The sequence below is a fragment of the Columba livia genome, chromosome 20 (assembly GCF_036013475.1).
Source record: "Columba livia isolate bColLiv1 breed racing homer chromosome 20, bColLiv1.pat.W.v2, whole genome shotgun sequence".
Taxonomy (NCBI): domain Eukaryota; kingdom Metazoa; phylum Chordata; class Aves; order Columbiformes; family Columbidae; genus Columba; species Columba livia.
The window spans coordinates 5,081,996-5,105,802 of record NC_088621.1 but is presented as its reverse complement, the minus strand read 5'-3'; the positions used below and the strand labels follow the sequence as shown (position 1 = coordinate 5,105,802).

The 23,807-nt window shown below is 43.7% G+C and overlaps 1 protein-coding gene across 3 annotated transcripts in view; it reads right to left on the bottom strand.

The window, feature by feature from the left end:
* The window catches only part of MYO1C (myosin IC), a 50,758-nt gene that overhangs the window by 22,878 nt on the left and 4,073 nt on the right, over positions 1–23,807 (bottom strand). Inside the window, exon 1 of one of the 3 annotated variants that reach the window (XM_005502003.4) lies at positions 4,260–4,567. The exons of the other annotated variants lie outside the window; for them this stretch is intronic. Coding sequence (XP_005502060.1) covers positions 4,260–4,277 — 18 coding nt within the window. The 5' untranslated portion in view covers positions 4,278–4,567. Of the gene's footprint in view, positions 1–4,259; positions 4,568–23,807 lie in introns of those variants that run through there. 3 annotated transcript variants of the gene reach the window in all.

Below are 23,807 nucleotides of genomic sequence, written 5' to 3'. Positions count from 1 at the left end.
ACGTTGGCCGAGGTTCCAGCCTTTCTTTATGTTCATGCTACAGAGTCAACAAGACCAGAAAATACCCTTCACAAATCGCTCCTGGAAGTTCAAAAGCACTCAAGACTATACCAAAGAGTTCCCTAAACTGAACTAGTTAAGTCTCTGACATGTTCTTATGAAGGTGCAAACAAACATTTTTCTTTTAGATGATGCTAAATGCCGAAGTATGAGCCTTTCCTCTGCTTAGGACACGGAGATCTAATAGACCCATGTTATAATCATCTGATTTAGGAAGAAAAGTCACACAATGTAAACAAGATTCCTGCTTCTGCATCTAAAATTTATGCCTTAATATTTTCCTCTGACAAGGCACCTTTAGAAATTAGCTGGTATGTATTCAGTAGACCAGAAGACTTGCACTAAAACCACCATAGGAAGTAGGTGCCGTATGGAAAGACGCAGGCATCGTTATCTTGGTATCAAGTGAAAGATGATTGATCTGCAGGTCCCACAAATAGTTACAAAGCCGGGAACGGAAGAACAGGCAAGAACCAAATATGAGTGGGAAGGGAAATCCAGATTAGATTCTGGAAGACAATAAGAAGTCTAAAGCAAGAATGAACTTCTTGTGGGGAGGTGGCAGTTAAAAAGCATTTGTCTCCTGGATCGTATGACATTCTTCACTGCCATGCCAAAGCTGCAGGAAGGAAAGAAATAAATTCCTCTGATTTCTACTCCGCTCTACAGCCTGGGAAAGGGTTTGGACACGGCATGGGCTAGACAGCAGAGCAGACAGAAATCCACTGTTTTATCCAGGCCTCAGTTCCTGAGGTGCAGAACGGGATAGCTCTTCTTTCCTTTTACACGGAGAAAGCAATAATGAAAACAACCGAGGTGGCCCTGGACCAAGGGATCTCAGTCAAGCACTTGCCGCCTGCCAGCGAAACCCTGACAGACTGAAGTGCAGCCACTCAGGATCCTCCTCCCTTTCGCCACACAGAAAGTTACCTGCGCATTTTAGACACAGAAAACGCTGTTGGTCAACAGCTGGGGTGCAAGGAGGGCTCCCTGAGAGGCAGCTCCCCACCTCACGTAAAAACCCTCTGCAAACAACCGCATGGATTCATCTGCGCTTTCCAAAGCCATCAGAGCTCAGACCATGATTTATACAACACAAATCTCATATACCGGACTTGTTTAATGAAAAAATGTAATAAGAAAATGAAAAGTTTTATTTTGCTTTTCATTGTGTAAGTCCAATGAAGAGTGCAGCACCTCCCACGAGGTGGGAAGTTGTTCTGAGCAGACAACTTGAGAAAAATCAGAACTGTCGGACCAAACGGGATCAAATGACACAGACTAGTAGAGTTAAAGGGAAGAACTTCAACTTGCAAAAAAAGTTACCATGTCGGCAGCTGCCACTCAAGGACCATTTATAGCAGAATCGGTTTTTATTCTTGCTTCTTTTAGAGCAATACATCGCCAGCAAAGGAATGTCTGCAGTCAGGGGGCACTTGCCCAAGCTCAGGACGTGGTTCTCCCTCTCTGATACTTCCCTCCTGATCCTAAAACACACGTTGAATGGATTTAACTGGAGAATACACTATTCAAAAATTATATTAAGGAGAGAGTTGCCACTTCCTTGATTAATTTCTGTAAAAAAGTACATTTTGAAGTCTTCCATGTTTTAAGTAGGGACAAACCTGAATACATTTAATCATAAAATAATCTGAAATAAGTAAGCAAGCTTATTCTGCTCTGACAAAAACTTGCTACATACCGACTAGCAAATTGCCTAGAAGTATAAAGTTGTTCTTCACTTTTCAAGCTACAGAACCATTTAATCTCCCATCCTCAAATGCAAAGCAGAATGAGAAATGTGAGTAGTGTATCACATTGTGTGCATTATTTTAAGTATCTATTAAATGCATGTAGGTTGTGGGGAGTTAGAACTGTGAAAACAAAAACTTAAATCATTAAACAAGTGGATATCACTGCAACTATGACTCTTAATATATGAAGCAATGGCATTTGACATGTGCAACATTTAGAACAGTAAGAATCCATCTCTAAGGAGCTCAAATGTAAATTAGAAATGCAAATTATGATGGATCAGAAACCAAAGAAAGCCATGGAGATTTGCATGGCAAGCAAGTAATAACATTTCTTCAGTGTTTATAACATAATTATATTTTTCTATAACACTCTTTGGAGAGGAGGGGAGAAGGGTAGGTAAAAAGAGAAACAATTAGTAGTGAGAAGAAAAAAGTAGTTATAAGAAGTGATTTGAAGGAGAAGAAAAATGTTTAGCCCTAAGAGGGGATGCTATTTCAATCAACAAGCTAAATATAAAATAGCAGTAAGAAAAATGAACTGGGTAAATCAGAAAGATCACCAAGGCAGGAAAAGTAAATACACTGAATTTCTATATTTAGGGAGCTGACATTTTTGCTCCTGAGCAGATGACCCAAGCTGTTGGTAGTTGAAAGATGTTGCTGATTCCAGGATACAGAGCAGTACCACCTGGGCCGGGAGCATAAAGGCCTGCACATCCCACCATGGCTTCTGATGGCACAAAAAGCAAAAACTCACATCACTGACGTTGCAAGTCAGTTTTGCCATTGGCTTCCAGACCGAGCAGGTGAGAGGGGAGCAGAAACTTAAACCCTACAGATAAGAATCACACATGCACGTGTTCCCCCTGCCCCCCAGCTTGCAGCAATGGGATGCTGACCCCGTGTTGTTATTCTCTGTTGATATCTGCTGGCGTATTCCCCTCTGAACACACATCCCTGGCGTATTCCCCTCTAATCGCACCTGTCCTTCCTCCCCTCACTGCAGGCCTCACACCGTTACTCCTGCAGCACTTTGCCCTTCCCCAAACCAAACACTCCCACCTTCTCTGCTGGATTCCACACACCCCACACAATCATTTCAGACCACTGACTCTTTCCAAGATAATAAAACTTCCCAAACAGAACAAGCTCTGCAGTGCATTCCCAGGGCATGCGAAGGGCAATTCCACACCCACATGTTTTCTCGGAGAACATCAAGCACCACCCAAGACAACATCGCCGCTTATCGCGCTCTCATGTATCACATCTAGAGCCCTCTCTCTCCATCTCCGGCTGCGCAGAGGTTTGCTGGCTCCAGCAATCCTCCATGCCCACAGAAATCCAAGCACGAGCCTCTCCAGCAGCATCATCTCCAGCTTCAAATGCGCTGCTGGAATTGGGCAAGTCCTCCAGAAGCTCCGTGCTTCCCTTCATCACCAAGACCCTTTCTCAGCCAGTGGTCAACACTAGACTATTTGGGGAAACGCGCAAGGATGTCTAGATTGAGCAGGTAAGGGACACTCCAGTCCCATGCTAACTCTTCTTCAACAGTCAGAATGCTTAAATTTACAGACACGACATTTTCAAACCTTCTCTTCCTAAATTGGGTTAGTTCACCAATTAAAGCCTTGAACATTCTTATCCAGACAAAACCCCACATACGTTATTTTTGGTAATGTTCCCTCATTCTGGACCTCAACGCCTTCCAGTGTCAGTGAACTCTGTGGCCCAATTATGCATTGTATGAAAATAATCTTTGCATCTCTTTGGCAACTTTTAACCTAATGTCCCTCTTCCTATGTTGCAACACAGGAAAAGAGAGCTCACAATCTGCCTTTTCTGTGGCGTTATTGTATATTTTTTCCCCTCCTCTCTTACTCATCTCTTTTTCCAGGTAACAATCCTAGTCTTCTCAACATTTCACCACACACTCATTTTTCAAAGCTCCCGGTGGTTGTCCTGCAATGCAGTACGCAGACCTGGGCTTTCCAGTTGCTGCTAAAACATGGACAAAGTTTTGCTAAAGTAAATACAGCCTGGAGGAACTGAGTCCTTCAAACAGGTATTTCCTGCTCTTCCCCAGGGTGGCAGTCACAGAGAGAGAAGCCCATGTCCCCGGGAAGGACACAAGCAGATCCCAGCACCAGTGCGGTACGTTCACATCCTCGTGTGCCCCTTCCACCCAAGCAAAAGCTCCACCCTTTCTCCCCCAACACAGAGCACAGATTTCCCCCTTTCTTCCCACCTTCTCAACTCCCACCTGGGTTTCCTCCTCAAAACCTGGATCTCCTGGATAACTTCCCAACAAAGAGGGTCTTTTACAAAGCAGGCTGAAGCGTTTCACTTTCCTGCTGAGACCTTGAACATCTATCTCCCTTCTTCTCAAGATTAGATACACATCCGAAAGCTGCAGAACCACCAAAACAGTTAAGTAAATCTTACCGCGCCTCTGAACTTCATTTCTGCCTCCTGCCAGCTCCCGCAGCACTTGCAGAGACTTAGTTTACGCTGCTACGAAACGCAGGAATCTGAGGACAAGTTCTCTCTTCTGTCAGTTGCCTTTTTTCTTGTTTTTTTTTCATGACATTTTCGGTGCGGCCAGAACTCCCTTCCCTCCCACTGGTTCCTACTGGAGCACCCTGGAGAGGGCGTTTTCCAAGGAGAGGGAAAGGAACTCTCCTCCCCTCCCAAAGAGGAGAGCCGAGGAGCACAGCTCAGGAGAGGCAGTCCAAGAGACACGGAGTCCGCTGTCCCCTGCCTGCGGAATCCTGCTGCCCAGTGACAGGGAAAAACGGAAATAAAAGTAATCACAGGCGCTGGAAAACCTGGTGCAGAGCCCGATATGCAAACCCACAGCAGACAGGATGCGATATGCTCCCTTACAGCAAGTTTTTGCACTGAAGCAGCAGCACTAAGAGGCTCCCCGAGCCCCCTCCCGACTCACCCCAACCACAGCAAAATCTCCGGGTCTTAAAATGATGCTTGTCACTCTCCCAGCAAATCAAAGGACCACAGAGACCAGGGGTAAGATACAGTTTGCCTTGTCTGCCCTTGTGAGGATTTAACATCAGCAGTATTTTATTCCAGACAGATTTTGAGACATCCACCCTCAAAACACCCAAGGTCCTTATCACAAAATAACCTGTGGTAAGAAGTTAAATGCTCCCCTGTAGGACACCATCAAACCACCGCTGCCTTTAGTCCTTGCAAACAGAAGGAGAACGTTCACCTGTCTCCGGGGCCACAAGGGTTTGGCCTCACACAAAAACATCAATGGCCACAGCTACACCAAGAGCATGGAAAACCAGCGCCACCCGGAGATAAGGGCATTCTGACCAAAATCAAAGTGTCTATGCAGCCTTTGCTACCATTAGGTGGAATGTGAAAGGACAAGAGGCAGGCTGGAATAGGGGACATTCCAATGAGAGATTAGGAATTTTTTTTCACAATCAGTGCTGTCACACACTGGAACAGGGGCCCCAAGAAGTTGTGAAACTTCATCCTTGGAGCTATTTGAGACTCAACCAGATAATGCCTGAGCAACCTGATCTAAACCAGCCCTGCTTGGAAGTGGGGTTGGACCAGTGATCTCCACAGGTCCCTTCCAACCTAAAATTATTCTATGATTCTATCCATTATTTTGCTTCTCTGAGATTTAAGCTATGTGTCCATCCTAACTGAATTACCAATACAGCAATAAATCTATAGATCTGTCACAGAAGATACACTGCCCTGGCACAGAGCCCAGCCAAAGTACACTACTCTTCAGGTTATTTCAGGTCACAAGTAGCTCATGTAGGAGCATGAAGAGCAGGAGGAGAGTTCTGTCCCTCCATTTCCAAGCAGTACTTAAAAAAATCAGTCAGCCATCTGATGTGACTCATAGCAGCTAACGAAGAAGATGCAAGTGTCCCCACACAGATAATCACAATCTACGCAAAGCATATTGCCACCCATTCCTCCGTTATACCACCCTTCTAACAAACTCCCCTCTTCAAGTGACCTGTAATATGGGATTCTACAATTAGCCAAGAGCATGGAAAATGGCAAACTAGATGCAGGTTCATCCACAGCAAAAAAGGCACCACACAAACACATAAAGGCAAAACAAGCAACTTGCACCTGCAGCTAGGAAGGCTCAAACTTAGTCTAACGCTACAAACTCATCGGCTGAATTTGCAGAGGTCATTCGCTCTAAATACATGTGGCCACATCTGCACAGGGCAAATATCCCCCTGATCCAAACAGTGCCTAATTTTCCACCAGAATCTTATAAAAATTAATGGTGACATCATCTTTCCTGCTGTGCGTCACCTTCTGAGACTACTGCAGACTCCCTCTTGCATCTGTTCAAACAGTTCAGAAACGTAGGTATCCCACTCAAGTCACTATCACGCAATGTCCGCTATCATCACCAGTTCACTGCCGTACACAGGTGAACAGAGGTGACAAACTGACTTTTGTCACCATAAAACTCTTTTGCAGGATATTATTTTTATTTTCTTAAGTGGGGAAGGCTTTCTCATGACCACAGGATAACAGAAAAAAAAGCTGAAATAAACCAATTATCTTTCTCTAAGGGCCAAAAAGCCTCTTGAAGTGCATTAGGCTCAGATCAGATCTGACTGCAGGACCCCAGGCAGCAGTACTGAGCAAGCCCTACTGTACATACCTGCCCAGAACCAACATTACAAGCACCTCAGATGCTGGAATCCATTTAAAGTGGTCCCTCGTGACAGCCATCGCTCAGACTTTGCAGCACCAACAGGCAGGTTCTCTGACCACTGAAAACACACACGAAATCATTCCCAAGCTCAACCGCTGATATTTCGTGACTGGCACTATCTGGAACCTGCTCTCCTTAAAGGTTTGGCTTGTTTGGTTTTTTTTCTTATCAAAATGCATGCTCTTCAAATCCTATTACAGAAAGGGTAAAGTCAAGCTTGAAAGTAAAAAGATTTAAATCAAAAAGCTACTTGCTTTACTTGAAAGCTTTTTAAAGTAAAACAAGACAGTGCGTGGCCACTGCTCGGACAGGAGGCTATTTAAAGCCCCAGAAATGCAGCGGATGATGGTGGTGGTTGGGTGCAGCACTCCTCTCTAATTAGCTCTGACCCAAGGCACTGATCCCAGAGATCCTGCGCTGTGCTGGACGTCATTCGTCACAGGAAGAGGGTGCCAGCACTCAGAAGGGTTTGCGATGAAGCTTGGATAACGCTTCTTAAAAGAGCTGTGGTACCCACAAGCTCTTCTGCCCTCACTAGATTCCATTTTGAAAAATTATTTGTAGTACCTCTCAATTCTTGCACAACTGTCTGGCATGATTTTAATTCACTTCTTATCATCAACCAGCTGAGGATTTAGGTGAATTATTAATGGAAGCAGCCTCAGGACACGTTTCAGAGGTGGGTTTAGCATTGGCCTGTTGCGGGAGCACAGGTAAAAATCAAGGGTAATGTAAGCTACATTTCCAAAAACAGAGCCACATCAGTCATTACTGAATCACAACAGCGAGCCCGGAGCCAGGAGTTTTCCAGGTATAATTAGAGCTGTAGCCTGGCGGCTCTAGACCTTCAGGAGGAGAATATGTCAGTTCTCCATCATAATTTCTCAAATCAGTCTAGTTGTAGCCAAACAACAGAGTCAATAAAATTCATGTTATAATTTTAAGTTACGTATTCGCACAGAGTTATCTTCACATTAACAACCTGATTTTTCCCCTAGTTTGCATCTCCTAATGCTTCTCAGAACACATCTCATCACTGGAAATGCTACATAAGAAGAGAATATAAAGATCCCAGTATTCAGAAGTATATTTTTTTTACCCTTGCTTTTTCATGCAGCTGAATTTTTTTATTTATTCACTGGGAACACCTTTACTCAAAATATTTTGTTTGTTTGTTTTTCTGTGGTCAAACTACTGCCCAGCTCTTGTTGGTGAGGAAACACCATTTAGGCCAGCCTAAAATGGGAAAGAAAAAAATATAATTGGAAAGCAGAGATAACCAACATAATTTAAAAGATCTTGATCCCAGACAATTAAGGTGATAAAACCAGGCTCTTCCTTCCCAGCAGGAGAGCCCAGCCCTTGTCTGTGATTTGTGCTGAGGACGGCTGCCTATGCCTGTGTCACCACTACAGGCAACTACAGGCAGAGGTTATGAATCAAGTTTTCCAGGCCTCACCAGTTAGAAGTGACTCACAGACCTGGATTAGAGCGCTGGGATCGCTCTGCTCGTTGCTGATAAGCAGCTGATTCTCTGCATACAATTTCACATTCAAAGCAAGGGGACTGGAAACCTTTCCTGTCGGCCCTGCTCCCACCGGCTGGCAGAGCCGTGCGTGACTCGCTGAGCGACACCCGCGAGCAGGGGCTCTACTGAAACAAAACAAAACAGGAATCTGGCCCCACGAAACCGGCACCAACAAACCAGCCTTCCCTCTGCTGTGCAGATTGCACTGCACAATTTAAATCTGGAGGTAAGAGGCGCTGGCTTGGGTTTATGCTATTCAAAAATCAATGACGTTATTCCAAAAGCTGTCAAGTTCATCTGTCAATTGCAATTTTTTTTTTTATTTCTGGATTTTTATAATATTCATTATTTCTGCGTTGCAAAAGAACTACAGAATAACACACATTCCATAATTAGAAAGCACTTGGCAAGGATACCATGGGAAACAAACCACCCCAAACAGGCCAGGAATTTGAGATCCCTTCCTCTTGCAGGTCTTAAACGAAAAATAGAAATGTCTTTAACCTATCACACGTGTCCTGCAGTGCAGACTATACTGATCTAAAACTGATTAAAATGCCTAAGAAACCCTATAGCAGAAAATGAAGGTTCTGAAGAACATTTGGCCCACTGCTTTGGAAGAAAACCCTGTTTCAGCAGAGAATGAACATTTGACTGCACGATAACTGGATAAATCAATGTCCTGTTAAAGAACCAACACTAAATCTTGTAACAGGCTCAATAATGAGGCAGAACCTCTTCCCCGTACCATTAGCTTCTGCTAAGAATTGTCTGTTTTCTAACCTCTAAACCTGTATTAATGCATCTCCTCTTTCCCCATGCAAAGAGTAGGCAGCTGTCCCCCAAACAAGTAGCTGGGAACAGAAGCCTGGACACAGGACATTGGTCCTCGGAGATACAACATTCCTCCTCAGCTATGAAACTGCAGACCTACAAAGGTTATATCGAAAGCCCATTATACTCACTCAAAGGGTGTCTCAAGGTGGCAAAGTTCCTTAGTTTTACCGCACACTTCATGACATCACAAATCCTCGGAATTCTCCGATTTTGTGTGAATGTGTTTGAACGATTAGGGACAAAAGCTTAAAAACATGATTGGTGTGGCCAGAAGGGTTAAAAAACCAGTAGACAAAGAATATGTAAATTATTATTTTGGATTCTAATTTATGCTTTGTAATGCCTAAAACTGTCACTACTGGTTTTGTTTGTTTCAAGAAAGGTTCAACAGTGAGAACACTAAATATGTCTTCTTCCCAAGCTCAGTATTTCACAAATTAACAATAATATTACAAAAAAATGATGATGGAGATGCACACCTCTCCTTGGACTCCAACACTTTCTCTGTAAGTGCTATTCACCTTTTTGATACCTCCGACGATAGACGGCTTTGAGAAGCGGCAGATTAAAAAGCACATATGCAGCACTCGTATTTAGTTACGGCTCCCGCACACAGACAATAATTCTGGGGCTGTGACGTGAATGAAAACCAAAACTGGGTTAATCTAACAAATTAAGATATATTTTCCTCGTCGTCGCTCCCTGCTGAACCAGTGAAACAGCAATGGATGACTGGCTTCGACAGCGACCGTCAGAACAAAGTCCCACTTTAAAACTACCAGATGCCCTCAATATGATGCCGGTTGTTCTCCCGCGCGCGGCTCCTCCTGCCCCGTGTCACAGCTCTCGGTTGTTTTACAGGACTGCAAGGCAGTCACCTCTTCAGCTGATTCTACAAACACACCCCACCCATTCTGAATCCAATTGTTGAACTGACTTCAATAGCAAAGAGTTGAAAAACACTTAATTCAGCTGGATTGCTTTGCCCTTTCCTTTGATAGGATCACTTTAAGCAGCTCCCCTGCAGAGTCCGTGGCAAGGACAAGAAGAGCTGTTCTGACAGAGCTGTTAATGCAAACAGCCTGACTCGTTCAGCTGATGTGCATTCCTCCCAACTGACTTTCTAAACAGTCACTCCCAGTGGCAGGACCTACATCTTCCTTTTAAGGGGAAAAAATGTTTTCACAGGAAAAATTAAGTGTTCAAAGCCTGTGCATAACTCTGTGCTTCCAGTGTCCAACCTCTCCTCTAAAAACACATTCCTGGTGCACGTAAAACGAGAACTTCTCCCTCCTTAGTATATAAATCGTTCCTCTTTTTTAACACAGCCATTAGCTTTCTATTGATACTCTGGCAGACCCAGGTGAAATATCCTGTTGCACCATTTGTCACACAAGCCAACATGAAAAAGAGAGTTTGTTTTCCAAAGCATTTGGACGACTAAATCCGAGAGAGAAAAACATGGCTGAGAAAGAGCAGGCAGAACTTAGAGGCTTTACAGCTCACATTGGTGGCTGACAGTTCCTATTCCTTCAAACTTATTTTTCTGCATTTCTGAAAAGAGGCTTAGCGCTAGGAAGGGATTAAGACTGGAAAGCATATCATAACAAAAACTTCTTGTTCTAGCGACACTAGATAAGGAAAGAGTGAACACTGGTGCTTTGCCTGCATGTTAGATGAAGGAAACAGGATTTCCCTCTGCTACTCCCTGAGCAAGATCCCAAGGAAATGTTTCTAATAATAGGAAATTACTATATAAGGCCAGATCAGCACTAAACTGTTTGCAGTCTGGAAAAGAAGAACGTACAAGAGCACTGAGGAGGGACACAACTAGCAGAGCAGGGCTCTTCACACATCAGTGTTCTCCGGGAAGGCAGGACACAGTAACCTCATGTTCCCTTCCATAGAAACGGATATTTAACAGCATTTAACCCAGGACTCGTCTCTTCTGAGCACAGAGGGGCTTCCCCTGCAGCCCAAACCAGAAAACTCAATGTACAAATTAGAGCTGCTGTGTCCTTTTTCTATCATGCCCTTGCTTTTTATTCACGGGAGGAAAAAGAACAGGCTTTTAAATCTACAAAATAGCACCCTCAAAGCAGAGCTGAGCACATTTCTTATAGGGAAAGGGCAAGAAAAGCCATGGTCACGTCCCAAAGCATGACGTGGCCAGTGCTAACACAGAAGGTAGGCTGGCTGCTCCCTGACCTGCCCTTCCCCGGCAGCACATCCACGGAGCACGACGCTTTGCTGCTGCGTTTTGTGACTGTACAGCTCTCTCACTTGTTTAAAACTGTAAAGATGTTGGGCGCTTGTGGAAGGAGCCATTTAACTTAATTTTCAAAGTGCTCCCACGTAACTGTACGTGTTAAGGTCTCGCAGGCCAACAGTTCCAGCAGCACTTGTGCATAACTACAATAAGCTGTGTATGTCTCAGCAGAACAACTCCAACACCTTTCCTTGTCTTTTTACCAGCACTTTTTACTGTCACTTCAGCAGACGCAAAACCTGCAAGCCCAGTTAAAGCCAGATTTTCCCTTCTTCTTACACGAATGAAAGGGAGTTCCTACCACAATGCTCACAAAGACCTTAGGATAAAAGAACTGGCACATTTCCCTGTGAGCCCCAGTGAAGGGTATCTCTCCATCTCTGCTTTGTCTTTGGATAAGGCCAGAGCTCTCATCTCCCAGCGCAGAGAAGCCTGCTGAGCAAACACAGTCTGACAGTTCCATCGCTGCCACAGACATGAGTACAATATATATTCCTAGATGGGTTTAACACCCAGACTCTTTATTTCTGACAGTTTGTGAAAAAGTGTACAACTCATATCTGTAGCCCTGCGACATCCTACCTACTGTGTACAAATGCAGCCCCTGCGTAGTTACACAGCTTCTAGAGGGATCTGAGGCCAAATCCTAGGCACGACTTTCAACATGTTGGCTGGTAAGACATCCCTGAGCTGAAATGGTTCATTTGCTCCAGCAAAGTTAGGATGAGAGCCTTAAAAAAGACAAGCTAGGCTCCCTTATCAAAGACTCATTGATGAGATGGTAAGACAGAGTTGTGACAGCAGAAGCACTATTCCACATAGCCCCGACGAGAACACAGCTGAGATTTATTAATCCAACTCCCTGTGCTGTTCCAGAGGATTGCTGGGGTGTAACCAGGCTCTCAGGTACATTCTTCACCAGCTGCTCACACCTTGCCCTTGGCCCCATAACCCGGCCAGAAAAGGGTGTGCGCTCAAGGGTGTGTTAAGCTTTCCAGGGCATATAGCAATTCTGTCCCAAGAGGATGTTTCATATTCAACTTATCTTTAGGGACATCTTGATTTCTGAAGATTTTTAAACCGACCCTTAATTTTTGTCCAATTAGATATTTCACATTCTTGCCTGCATAGCAAGAGGGGAAACAAGGGCAGGCAACAGAACCAGTAAACATAAGTGGTTACAACTCTCAGAGAAAACCAACTACAAGAAAGCATTTTAGATTAAAGACCCTTATGTCTCTCCTCTCCTATAATAACTGCTGCATAACAATTAAAAAGCAAATCAGGTTTGTTCCATACAATGTCTATAGGTTCCTTAGGGAAAAAAACCCCACAACATGGCAATCTGCAGGTATTCTTGCGACATTCCTTCTGGTGCCAGAAGCAGGTGATACCTGGGAGAAACAAGTTCTCATTCATTTTCCTTCTGGGTGTGACACTTTCTTAATGCAAACTTAGCAATGCTGTAAGCAAAGTACAAACGAGCGAGCGGAGCCAAGATCTGTGAGCCCTGAAAAAGGGCACAGTCAATGTTTTAGACATTTGAACAAGTGGAGTAGTTTTTAATTTGATGATTTATAAGTGCAGCATTTACAGGCACAATTTGTACTTCCACCACGTTTTTTTTCACTGTCCCAAACCGACTTAGTTGGCCTAAGGCAAGCGGTTATTTTGGGGCAGTGAAAAGTTATAAATAAGTTCTAATAAAACTATTAGGAATACATACGGTACTGAACTTCTTTCAAACCCTTCTTTGTAAGGGAACAAAGAGCACTTTACATTTATACTGATGGCATAAGTCCCCTATGAAAAGTTTAAGGAGTTTAAACAGCAGTCTGCAGTAAAACTAGATCATGGACCTAAAATAAGAGTATCCAACAATCTGCAGAAATTCCAGATTACGCTAAAAGAAATGGCCTAAGCGGTTTCCAAACGCAGACGAAAGAAAAGTAGACACACAGTGCAGACTGGCTATCTGGCAGCGTGTCAGGCTTGAGGCCTGGCAACCAGCGGGAGCACGTGGGCAGATGATATTGCAGCTGGCTCATGTCTGAACCGCTTCCCTTTACCCTCTCTATTCTGTTGCTTCTGAAAAAGAGGGAAAAAGCCACCAGACGAAGGGTATTGTCTGAGGTAACCTCCTTCTGACCAGTCTGACAGTACCCCGAAGACCCCACAGCAAACAAAGTGAGTTGCAAACATTTTTATCCAAAAATAGATATCTCCTCAGTTAACCATAAACAGGGAATGATGTGTTGCCAGCATGTTGGCAAATGTATTCCAGTGGCCAGGAAAATACAGACATCACTTCAGAAGGACATCCCGCATCCACCAGCATCAGCTTGTGCTCATCCAATGATCCAGAATATTGGTTTCCAACATTTTAAAAATTGATACTCCTACTGAATCAAAACTACCTTAAATCGTGGTTTTTTGAAAACAAAATAGGAAGTAATCACATTTATGTTAAAAAACTCACATGGTTCACAATGTAGCAGGCACCCTTGAAGTGTAAGGAATATCTTGTATCCAAGACACGGATTCAACTCCCTGCTTGCTCAGGGAAGCACGCTGTACTGCTCACAGCATTGTCAAGACTTTCTGCATTGTCAGGGACATAGACTTAATAAAAAACAAAGACAAAACACACATTAAAGAATAATCAAGGAGACCATTCCTTTGTGGTTCTCAGGAACGCGTGTTCCACATCTGGATAAACATGGGCCTATGCAGTAAATGGAAATATTCATTCCCCAGCCGTGGTGAGGTCCAAATCCTTTCTTTCTCTCTCTGATTCACTTGTAGTCCTACACGGGGTAGCTGAAAAACTGCATCAGTCCTGCTGAGGTAGACAAAATATGCAGTCACAGCAGGCCTGGCAATCTTCCTATCGACCCTACCATATACACAAAAACTTTTTCTGGGCTGTGATCTCGAACTCAAACATGAGATCCTGAAGGAATTCCCTGTGACAGTTGTGGCGTTAACCGAAACACCAGCCGTCCCGTGGCATTCTGCTCTCCGTCAGAAGATGAGGACTGGCAGCCCTTAGAGTAAGAGACAGGAAAGGGGAAACATCCACTTGTGCTGCTGCAGATAATGAGCACGTCCTCAAAACAGAGCAAGCGATCCTTCTTCCTGGAGGCCACCTGTGTGTAGGTGACAGTCCTTTCCTCATAAAGCCACAGATTTGGAGATCTCACACACGTTGGATCTCTTTTGATCTTTTGTTCTGATACTGTCTGAGCAAACCCTGCTGTCCATGGCAGTGAGGATGACAACACGACCTGTCAGAAGTCTCGCTCTGCTGGGGAGGAAACACTTTCCTCTGATTTGACCGGCACAGATTCTCTAGATCCCCGTGGGGACAGCGAGTGATACAGGACCACGAGGGAATCTGAGCTCTAACCCGAAAGAAGGGTCTTGGAGTTTCAAGAATAGGCATCTCCCATTAAAAAATCAATACGTGTTATCAAAGCCTATAATGTAAGAAATACATACAAAACACAGGCAGCAGCTTTGGTTCCTTTGCTTAAAGCTTCTAACAGCTCTAAGATATTGCCAGGACAGCATCACTTGCTGCTGTAGCAATGACAGGAGCCCAGCCTTGGCCACTCTACAATAATGAGACTGCAAAAAGATGAGAGCTGATACAGTGTGCACAGCAAGCCCGAGATTAACGCTGCCTCGCTGAGGTCAGTGGCAGCTCTGCCAGCAGCTTCAGTTGTGTTGGAGTACATCCGTGGCAGGAATAGAGGTGAAGCTCTTTTCAATAACCTGAAGAAAAGCATAAAAACTTAAGGGCTTGTTTCAGGAGCTATTGTTTGTATGGCTGAACTAGAAACACAGAGGGACACAAGGAAGTTCATCACTGTAAATTATTGATCCACTGCTTTCTAGACATTGAAACTGGTAATTAAACAAATGGTAAACAGATACTTCATCAATTATAGAGGTGTCACTTTAAATTACACTTGCTCCAGGATGAATAAACCACAGAGGTTAAGTGCTATGGGTACTTTTTCATGTGGGCTTCTTGTTCAAAATCCTCACTACAGCAATAATTCTAATTCTCTTACATCACTGCTTCAGAGCCGCATGCTCTTTGTACATATTAAGCTAGATAAGGAGAAATGAGAGGTTTTGTCTCACCAGTCTTTTTCACACAGTGTCCAAAAAGCACAGTCCCATGGTCAGGAGCAAAGACTTGGAGCCGAGACTAGTGTAGTTCCTTTGCTGCTCAGCACAATTAGTTTTATGGCCATAAGTCAAGGCCACAGCCTCTGTGAAAACAGCCCTCCCTCAAAAATCAGACCAAAAAGAAGTTTTGTCTACTAACAGTCAATTGTGAAATTTGCGAAGGACTGAACAGACATTTGATACTGGTAGGTCTTATGGTTTTTAGAAAATATATACAAATACACACCCTCCACAACCTGAAATAACAGTAGCCAACTTCTTCTGAAGCAACGTAATGATATCAAAGATAACCTTCCAAGCAGAAATCATGTCACCATCCTAATGACTACTCAAGTTTGATTTATGATAAATTTTTATATCAGGGTACATGCCTCACTGCATCAAGCCTGAAGTTATCTCAATTTCACATGTTAAATATTTTATGAATGTAAAAATATACTTGCTCTAATACTTATTTTGAAATGAAAACAACATCCAAAGAAGAGCTTGTCCATCTTGCAATGAGTGGCACAAATGCTCTCTAGAACCATTATCACAGCTCTCAAATGGGTTTCACTCTGGGAAAGCATTTATTGAAGGCCGAGTTCATCAATTGATTGAGATAGGTCAGGGAGTACAAATACTGCATATGCAGCATAAGCAGACAGCTTAAAAGCGCATGCAAAACAACCTTAACAGGTGGACATGGTTGGCATCCTTCACTGAGCAGAAGCAGCAGTGAAGCAACAATGCTGGGAGGGAAGATTGGAGCAACCAAAGTTGCTGGTGGAGGCAGAACAATCCTAGAAGTCAAACAACTCGTGTGTGCCACGGTGAAGTGGGGAAGAAGTGAAGGGATAGCCAGGTGGGAGTTAGTCCAGAGAAGAAAGAGGAGCCAAGGTGATGAACCGCACGAATATGCTGTGGAAGCTGGAGATGAATGCATTGGCAGCTGATGGAAATATTCAGAGTGAGAGATGAAGGTTGGACAGTAGTAGTTTTGTGGAGGAAAGAACACCAGCTCTTGGCAAAGGAACAAGAGAATCAAAAGGCTGAGCTGACTGTCCCTACCACTCCCCAAAAAAATGAGACTGAAGCACAAGGAGAACAAGCTCTCCTGCGGGCCTGATGCCAGCTGCTCTATGAAGCTTTCCTTGCCTGTCCTAAGGGGAGTTACACAACATACAGCTTTATTCATAAGTGCCTGATGGCGTCCTGTGTGTATAACAGCACCTACCAGCAGAGCAGTATTTGTGGGAAATGCTAGGAAGAGTGTCTAAGAGAGATAAAGCCTTTGAGTCGCAGACCAAGCTGCCAGCCCTCATTTCCAGCTTGTCAGAGCAAGTCCTTCTTGAAGTCAGCAGCCTGGAATGAAGAGAATCTGGCATTTGTGCCTGGATGTATGGTTCAGACAGTCAGGGCGGAGCGGCTGACTTTAATCATACTTTCCACAATGGGAGGGTGGGGGGGAGTGGCAATGTATGGTGAGTGATAGGTGTTATCAGCTATATATTCACAAATTCCTCTTCTTTGACTTCGTATTTCAAGCCTGACCTCCTTTCCTGCTTCCACTAGGCCCTAGAGGAGGAGGGGAAGGGCGAGCGCACAGAATTGGAATTTCAGAGTCCTTTACATTCTCGGGATTCCCGGTGTCTGTGACAGGCAGCACAAAGGCAGCACACACTTGTCTGGTGATCTGACAAATTCCACATTCTGGAGAATTACTGGAACAGCTGATGGGTCACAAGAGTAGCCACATGCAGGTACTACCCTTCCCTGCAAAGCTGAACTCCATTGTTCCAAAGTGCACTAATTACCATTACTGTCTCTGCCGCTCCAGCCTACCTGCTGGGTGACAATCTTTGTGTTTAGTATACACATTTTAAAGTTGTTTCTTTAATTGCCTTTTGCCAGAATATCTCTTTCTGGGGGTTAAAAAATATAAAATCAATAAAGCATCTAAAAATATAGGCTTGCACTAGCAACTGCCAAGCTTCTTTAGCTTGTTATGAAGCCCTTTCAACAAGAGCGCTAGTATGGTGTCAAAAAGGAGTAAAGCTCCAAAATAGTTTAATCCAGCTGCCCACAACTGTGTTAGCAACAATACTCTAAAGAATTCCAGTTCAAACCCCTTTTGCTTGCCTTCTGCCCTCACAATGAGGCTACAGTCCACTAAATCACATGGAGCTTCAATTCCACCTAGAAATAGCCTCTTGAAGTTTCTACTGCAGGATGGCGTTCCCAAATTTTATTTACTTGGGTGCCACTACTGGTGGTGACAGCAACAGCAGCTACAAATTGCAGGAACCTGCATGTATGCCCAGAAAGGGCACATGTCCAGGTCCAACCTCTCGCACGAAAGGTTTTGGCAGTGTAATGAATTCCTTCTCCTTTACCCTTTCTGCCTGTGTCGATCACAACGTCGTGTTCAGATACCACAACACAGTAACCTTGTCCTACTGCCGCACACATCCACCTTGCTAAAGAGCCCCACAGGGCCCAAAAGTCCGTGGAACCTTTCAACCTGTTGAAGAGCAGTGCAGTAGTGGGCATCCCTATAAGAAAGATCCCTAAGAAATCCCTTATAAGAAAGATGGGGACAGACTTTTTAGCAGCGCCTGTTGCGATAGGACAAGGGGTGATGGGTTTATACTAAAGAAGGGAGATTCAGGTCAGACATGAGGAAGAAATTTTTTACAAGGAGGGTGTTGAGAGCCTGGCCCAGGTTGCCCAGAGAGGTGGTGGATGAACCATCCCTGGAGACATCCCAGGCCAGGCTGGACGGGGCTCTGAGCAACCTTGTGTTCCAAACAGTCGGCCTAGCTCCATATTAACAAGCTGGGAGTTTTCAGTGCCAATCAGCCCACACACCAGGGCACAAAAGTCCCCCAGTACAACTGCAGAACTCTCTAGCAAACTCAAACTTCTCTGCACTAACACTGACTTCAAGATCAAAACCCAGTAGCATAAGCAGAGAACAGCTACACAAGCCATCATTCGCACCGCATTACATTACGGACACGTCTCCAGTGTGAAAAGAGCACAGAAAGTGTCCCCTGAAGTGCCAGAGCACAGTCCCAGGCTGCTGCAGGCTGCGCCAGCCAGCTGACATGACTGTGATGCAGCCCCTCCCCAGCAGGGACTGGCCTGGTCCTCTCCCTCCTCTGTCCCGGGACCAATATCTGTTCAGCTCTGTGATGAGACAGGTCAGGGAACTAAACAAACAGAAAACATTTTGATCCTTCATCATTGCTCTCCAAACTTTGTTTCAATTGATTCACCAAAGGGTCAAATGGATGCTGGCACAGGAACAAGACAGGCAAAACAATTTAGATAAAACTTAATGTCAGTATAAGCTTATCTTAGATACTGGGGGAATACGTCCTTACTGGTAAACAAGTAAAGAAAGGGCATTTCATTGAGACTGATGTGGATAAAGCTATAAGACTCTCTGACTGCTTGTTTTGTCACCTATCCTTTACATATTTGCCTCCAAATGTTTAAAACATTGAGAAGTAATGCGCATTTATCATTACCAGCGGCAGTTTCCAGGACAAACCCAGAAATGACACTAGAGGCTACAGGACTGTCAGCTGTAGTCCTCAAAGATCAGGAAATCAACAATATAAATTACCTAACTTGACGCATATGGCTGTACATGTCACGCTAGATTTGCCAGCAGAAGCATGCCAAGCTAATACACTGCTCTGCTGTTCAAACAGATTGTGAACGACTGACATTTTTTGGCAGGTGCCTTAGAAATGAGGGCTAACGACAATGGGCTCTAATTGCAAGCAGAGAGGAGGGCAGGGGAAGCCCACTCCACACACTCATCCCTGCGCCACTTCCTGACCCAAACCAACCCTCCCATTCCCTATCAATTTGCAAATCTCAATCCAGCCCACATTAAACGCTGATTGATTTTCTGCTCTAACAAGCGCTGTGTCACATTTGTGTTGACTAACCATCAGCTCAGATAAGTGGTTTGTAATTAAGATAATTTGGCTTGGGGCCAGTTAAAGTATGGCCTGAAAAGCACTTTGGAGAGTTCAGCACAGTGCTAGAGATTAATCAGAGAAGTTCACTGCTCAAAACAAAAGACAAGTGTTAAGGAAGTTTTTGATTCCCTGACAGCCAAGCACCAAGCTGACAGATACTTTTAGACCTTTGTACCAGAATTTACCTTTCCAGTCTATCCAAAATTAAAACCAACATTTGTCACAACAAAACTTTTTCTCAGAAAGTAATAGCTCGCTTGTACAATGCTCGGAAAAGATTTCTTTCCGGACACCTGCACTCAACCTGCAGCAACAGTGATTTCTGTCCACTCCCCATTTCCACTCAGGTGGCAAAGTGATCTTTTCACAGATGCCGCCTGTTTCTGGTGGCAGACAATTAGTATTTCAGAAAAAATGCGTTCAGTGACAAACAGTCCACTTAACTGAAGCCTCTAGAAAAAAGTAAACAGTTACACGAGCCCGGCTTTTGAGTTCCATGGACTTCAGCCTGGACATAGTTCACATTCTCATCCTACACGGAACCACTCTCAGGAATTTTCCTCCCATTGCAAGCGCAGCTGAGAAAGTGCTCTGGGTAGCAGCAGTTGCCAGGTGAATCTGTGCAAGGCTTACGGTTGGAAGGAGCTCCCCTGTGTCCCCACCTAGACACGGAACCATCAGAGCAGAAACAGCCGCTTGGCAACCGGTTAGGTTTCAGTTCAAAGAGAGAGAGTGAGATCATACACCCCCTTTCACTCTGCAAGTTTTTTGCATACAGAACTTCACACCTCTTGCAACATTTCCTCTTCACATGGTGCCCTCATGACCAAGCGCAGAAGTCCCTTCTCTCCCCACGCTCACCTCCCGCCAGGCTCTCAGCACCAGACGCGCAGTCGCGGAAGGTTTCGAGGTGGTCGCTGTCTACAGCAAACTCTGGGAAGAGCAACTCACCTTTTGCTCTCCTTTCCTTCCTGTTTCTTCCTCATATAAGGACACAATTATCTTGAATCAGATTAGTTTATACTTGAGACAAATAACATCTGAAAGCTTTACCTAAATACATAAATGGCACATAACCACCAACCATGTATTCTTTAATTATATCAGGGAAAACGAAAAGATATTGTGTTCTTATCATTATGTCATCCCATGTTTTTCTTAGATGTTCTAGGTACTCTCACACACCTGTTTTAGAAATACCTCATAAAAGTGCATAAGTCATCCCTTCTATTATCCCAAATTGCTCCTGGCTTTCTCCAATCCCTGCAGACGCAGTCTGAGAGCACTGTTTCTTCCATGAATTGAGAAGACATCATTTGGTGATCTTAAGGGATAGGATTTTACAGCAGCCAATATCTGACAGGCAGTGATTCTGCTCATCTGTATTCTGCAACAACCAAGACTTCAAACAACTTAAAGAAATGCTTTCTGCTGGAAACCAAAATGGTAAGTGCTGAAGCTGAGCACCAACTAAAACAGTAATAGAGTCAATGGCATTTATCCTTAAGTTATTTCACATGGCTGAGCTTTAACTTTTCTTCAGCTCTGCTAATTATCTGTAGATCCACTACTTCAGGAGGATGCAAAAGAAGGAGAACAGAATAAGATTTGTTGGATCTATGATACACGCTAATTTTGGCCTCCCAACCTTTTCTGCTTCCCACACCTTTTTAACCTCCCAGACTTTTCCAGCCTCACCTTCTTCTTGGTCTCTACTTTTCTTGCTGACCTCCCACGCCACTTTGACTTCCCACTACTTTTCATTGTCTTCTTACTGGTCTCCCACCCCTTTCCAGTCTCCACTTTTCTTTCTGCCTCCCACACGTTTTCACCCTCTACTTTCCTCTCAGGCTCCAACCCCTTCAGCCAGCACAAAATATTCAAACCCTCTTAAGGTTATCAATATGCAAGTCCCCTATTTAATCAACAGTGCCTCACCTTGATATGTGCATGCATACTTTGAGCAGAAACAACATCCATCCAGACATCCCGCAGTCACAAGAGCACCATCTTATGCCCATGAATACATTCTGGCTCTGGCAGTAACTCCTGCCAGGACTCTCATAGCACTGTATCATTAATTGTGTTAATGGAGGTACAAAACACAATAAATTCTGACATGGTAAAAATCAGAGTTTCAGAGCAATGTTTTCACAAAGTTTAGAGGGGGTGCAAACCCCCACTATTCTTGTTTAAACAAATAATAGATGTTCTAGCTTTGCTAACAGCTCCATAAGCTGCTGTTGCCAGTTCCCATCCACAAGCTTTCCAGGCAGACGAGCAAGATTAAAGTTAGAAATCATCTGCGTTCCCACAGAGTGCTGTGATCAGGCACACAGACACACACACTGTACTTCTCTGCAGAACTTGCTTTCGATCCCCTCCTCCAACTTTAAGAGCAACAAATCCATGCACAAAGAAAATGTGGATTTTGGAAGTCACATATTTTATATTTGCCCTCATTTTCAAATGAGACCTTAAGTTTTCCTTTCTATCTTCAAACAAAATCGTGGCCAAAAAAAGCTTGTGACTTTAAGAGAAATCAAAAATACAAATTTTGAATAGACTGTTCAAAATGCAGTGTTTGCCTTACTTGAGAAATGTGATAGGCACTTTTTTGTGGTTGTTGTTTTTGGAAAGGCGCAGTTCTTCGTTATACATTACTACACTTTTCCAGTCATCATATCGCTCTGAATCTTCTCTTCCAAGCTGCAATATTTTTTTAATAACGTGGTACTTAGTAGCTCTCAAGGAAAAAGAAGGACAACTGACCACAATATTCAGAAATGCACAAATTCAAAAGGAAGACCTGAAATATCTTAAAAAGCTACATTTTAACGGTCCAAGCACTCTTCCCACACAGCCCCTTCACATGCAAGTCAGGCACACTGAGCTGCCCCCACTTCATTCCCACATGAACAAAGTGATGGAGAAAACCTATTACAGATTAAGCCCATTGTGGGCACTTGGAGTTGTTTGGTCAGTACACAAAAAACAATCCAGTGTACAAACCCTGGTTGTTCTTATAATCTTAGCAGACATAATGGGTGGGTAGGAAAGCTACCTGCAGCATCCATGAGAAAATAACGGGCTCACACAAAACAGCAGATAAACAGTGGAAAAAAGGCAGAAAGCTGCTCACAACTGAACTTCAGTGCTCATTTAAAATAAGGCAAAAGAAACATCTGGTTTGCTGTCTAAGTTCCAGTTCTGTCAGAGAGACAATTCCTGGCTTCCTGGTGCAAAGGTGTGGCTTTCCCTCCCAAGATGCAGAAGAGGCAATTCTGAACAGATTCCAAAATCCTCAGAGTGCAAGACAACCTGTTATTTAAAACAACAAGATGTGTACACAAAGAACAAGGCTTTCTGGTCTCTAATTTGGAAGGTTCAATAAACTTCTCTAGAAAAACAAACCAACAAACCCCACTAATTCTGTGCAATAACCTTCCCTCTTCTCAAAACTGCACCACTGTCCACACCAAACTTTGCTGCAGATCAAAAACTGAATTGCAGGAACACTACTTATAACGCAACATTGTGTAGCGTTGTAAATATGTATCGATTTTTGTTTTTTAAAAATGTTGATTATAATGTGCTGCCTTGTAATGTGTGGAACTGCATACTCTAGTTATTAAAGTTAGCAAACAAGTCTGGCTGTTGAAAGTCATTTCCCTCAGTAAACAATGACTCAGTGTGGACTGTATAATGTAGAAGTTATTAGTTACTGTTAGTGAGTTTAAAAAACACAACTCGCAACACTATACAAAGACATATTTCAAAAGGGAAAATAGTTTTCCTCCTACTACTACGGTTCCAGTTACACTGTTTCAGTGGAATTTAATTTTCTAAAAAGCTAAACAGATCACTATCTCCTCATTATATAACTGGACATTGACTTAACGGGACCCTTCAGCCATGAACAATAAGCACAGTGAAAGAGCTGAGTTTATCCTCTTTTCTGTTCTCAGTTTGTCATTATAACGCTGAAGTAATTGGACAGGAATATCCCATCTAGACCAGGCAGCAGGTGGTAATGAAAACAGACGTCAAGACGACCACAAAATATTGAGGATATGGTAATTAAGAAAAAAACGCAGTTGTAAGCTCAGCAAAATCCTCTGACAAACGCTGTTCTCTCGTTGAATTACAGCTCCTTCAATAATCCTCCTCTTCATTAGTAAAATGGACAAATACACCTGGTGATTGTCAGCTGGCATAAGGCACCACAGATCACTCTAACTAATGAAATGCAAGCTCAGCTGCTAAGACACAAAGGTTTCCCTCAAGTCTTAAAACCACTGCAAAGACTGTTCTCCAGCTGGGGGTATGCGCTATCTCAAAGATGAGGACATCATTTCTGTATTATGTTCTGTAAGGGTGAAATCCCTGGTCAGATATAAGAACACCACAAGGAAATACGGAGTCAAACATCCATGGTGAGCTTTTACCAGAA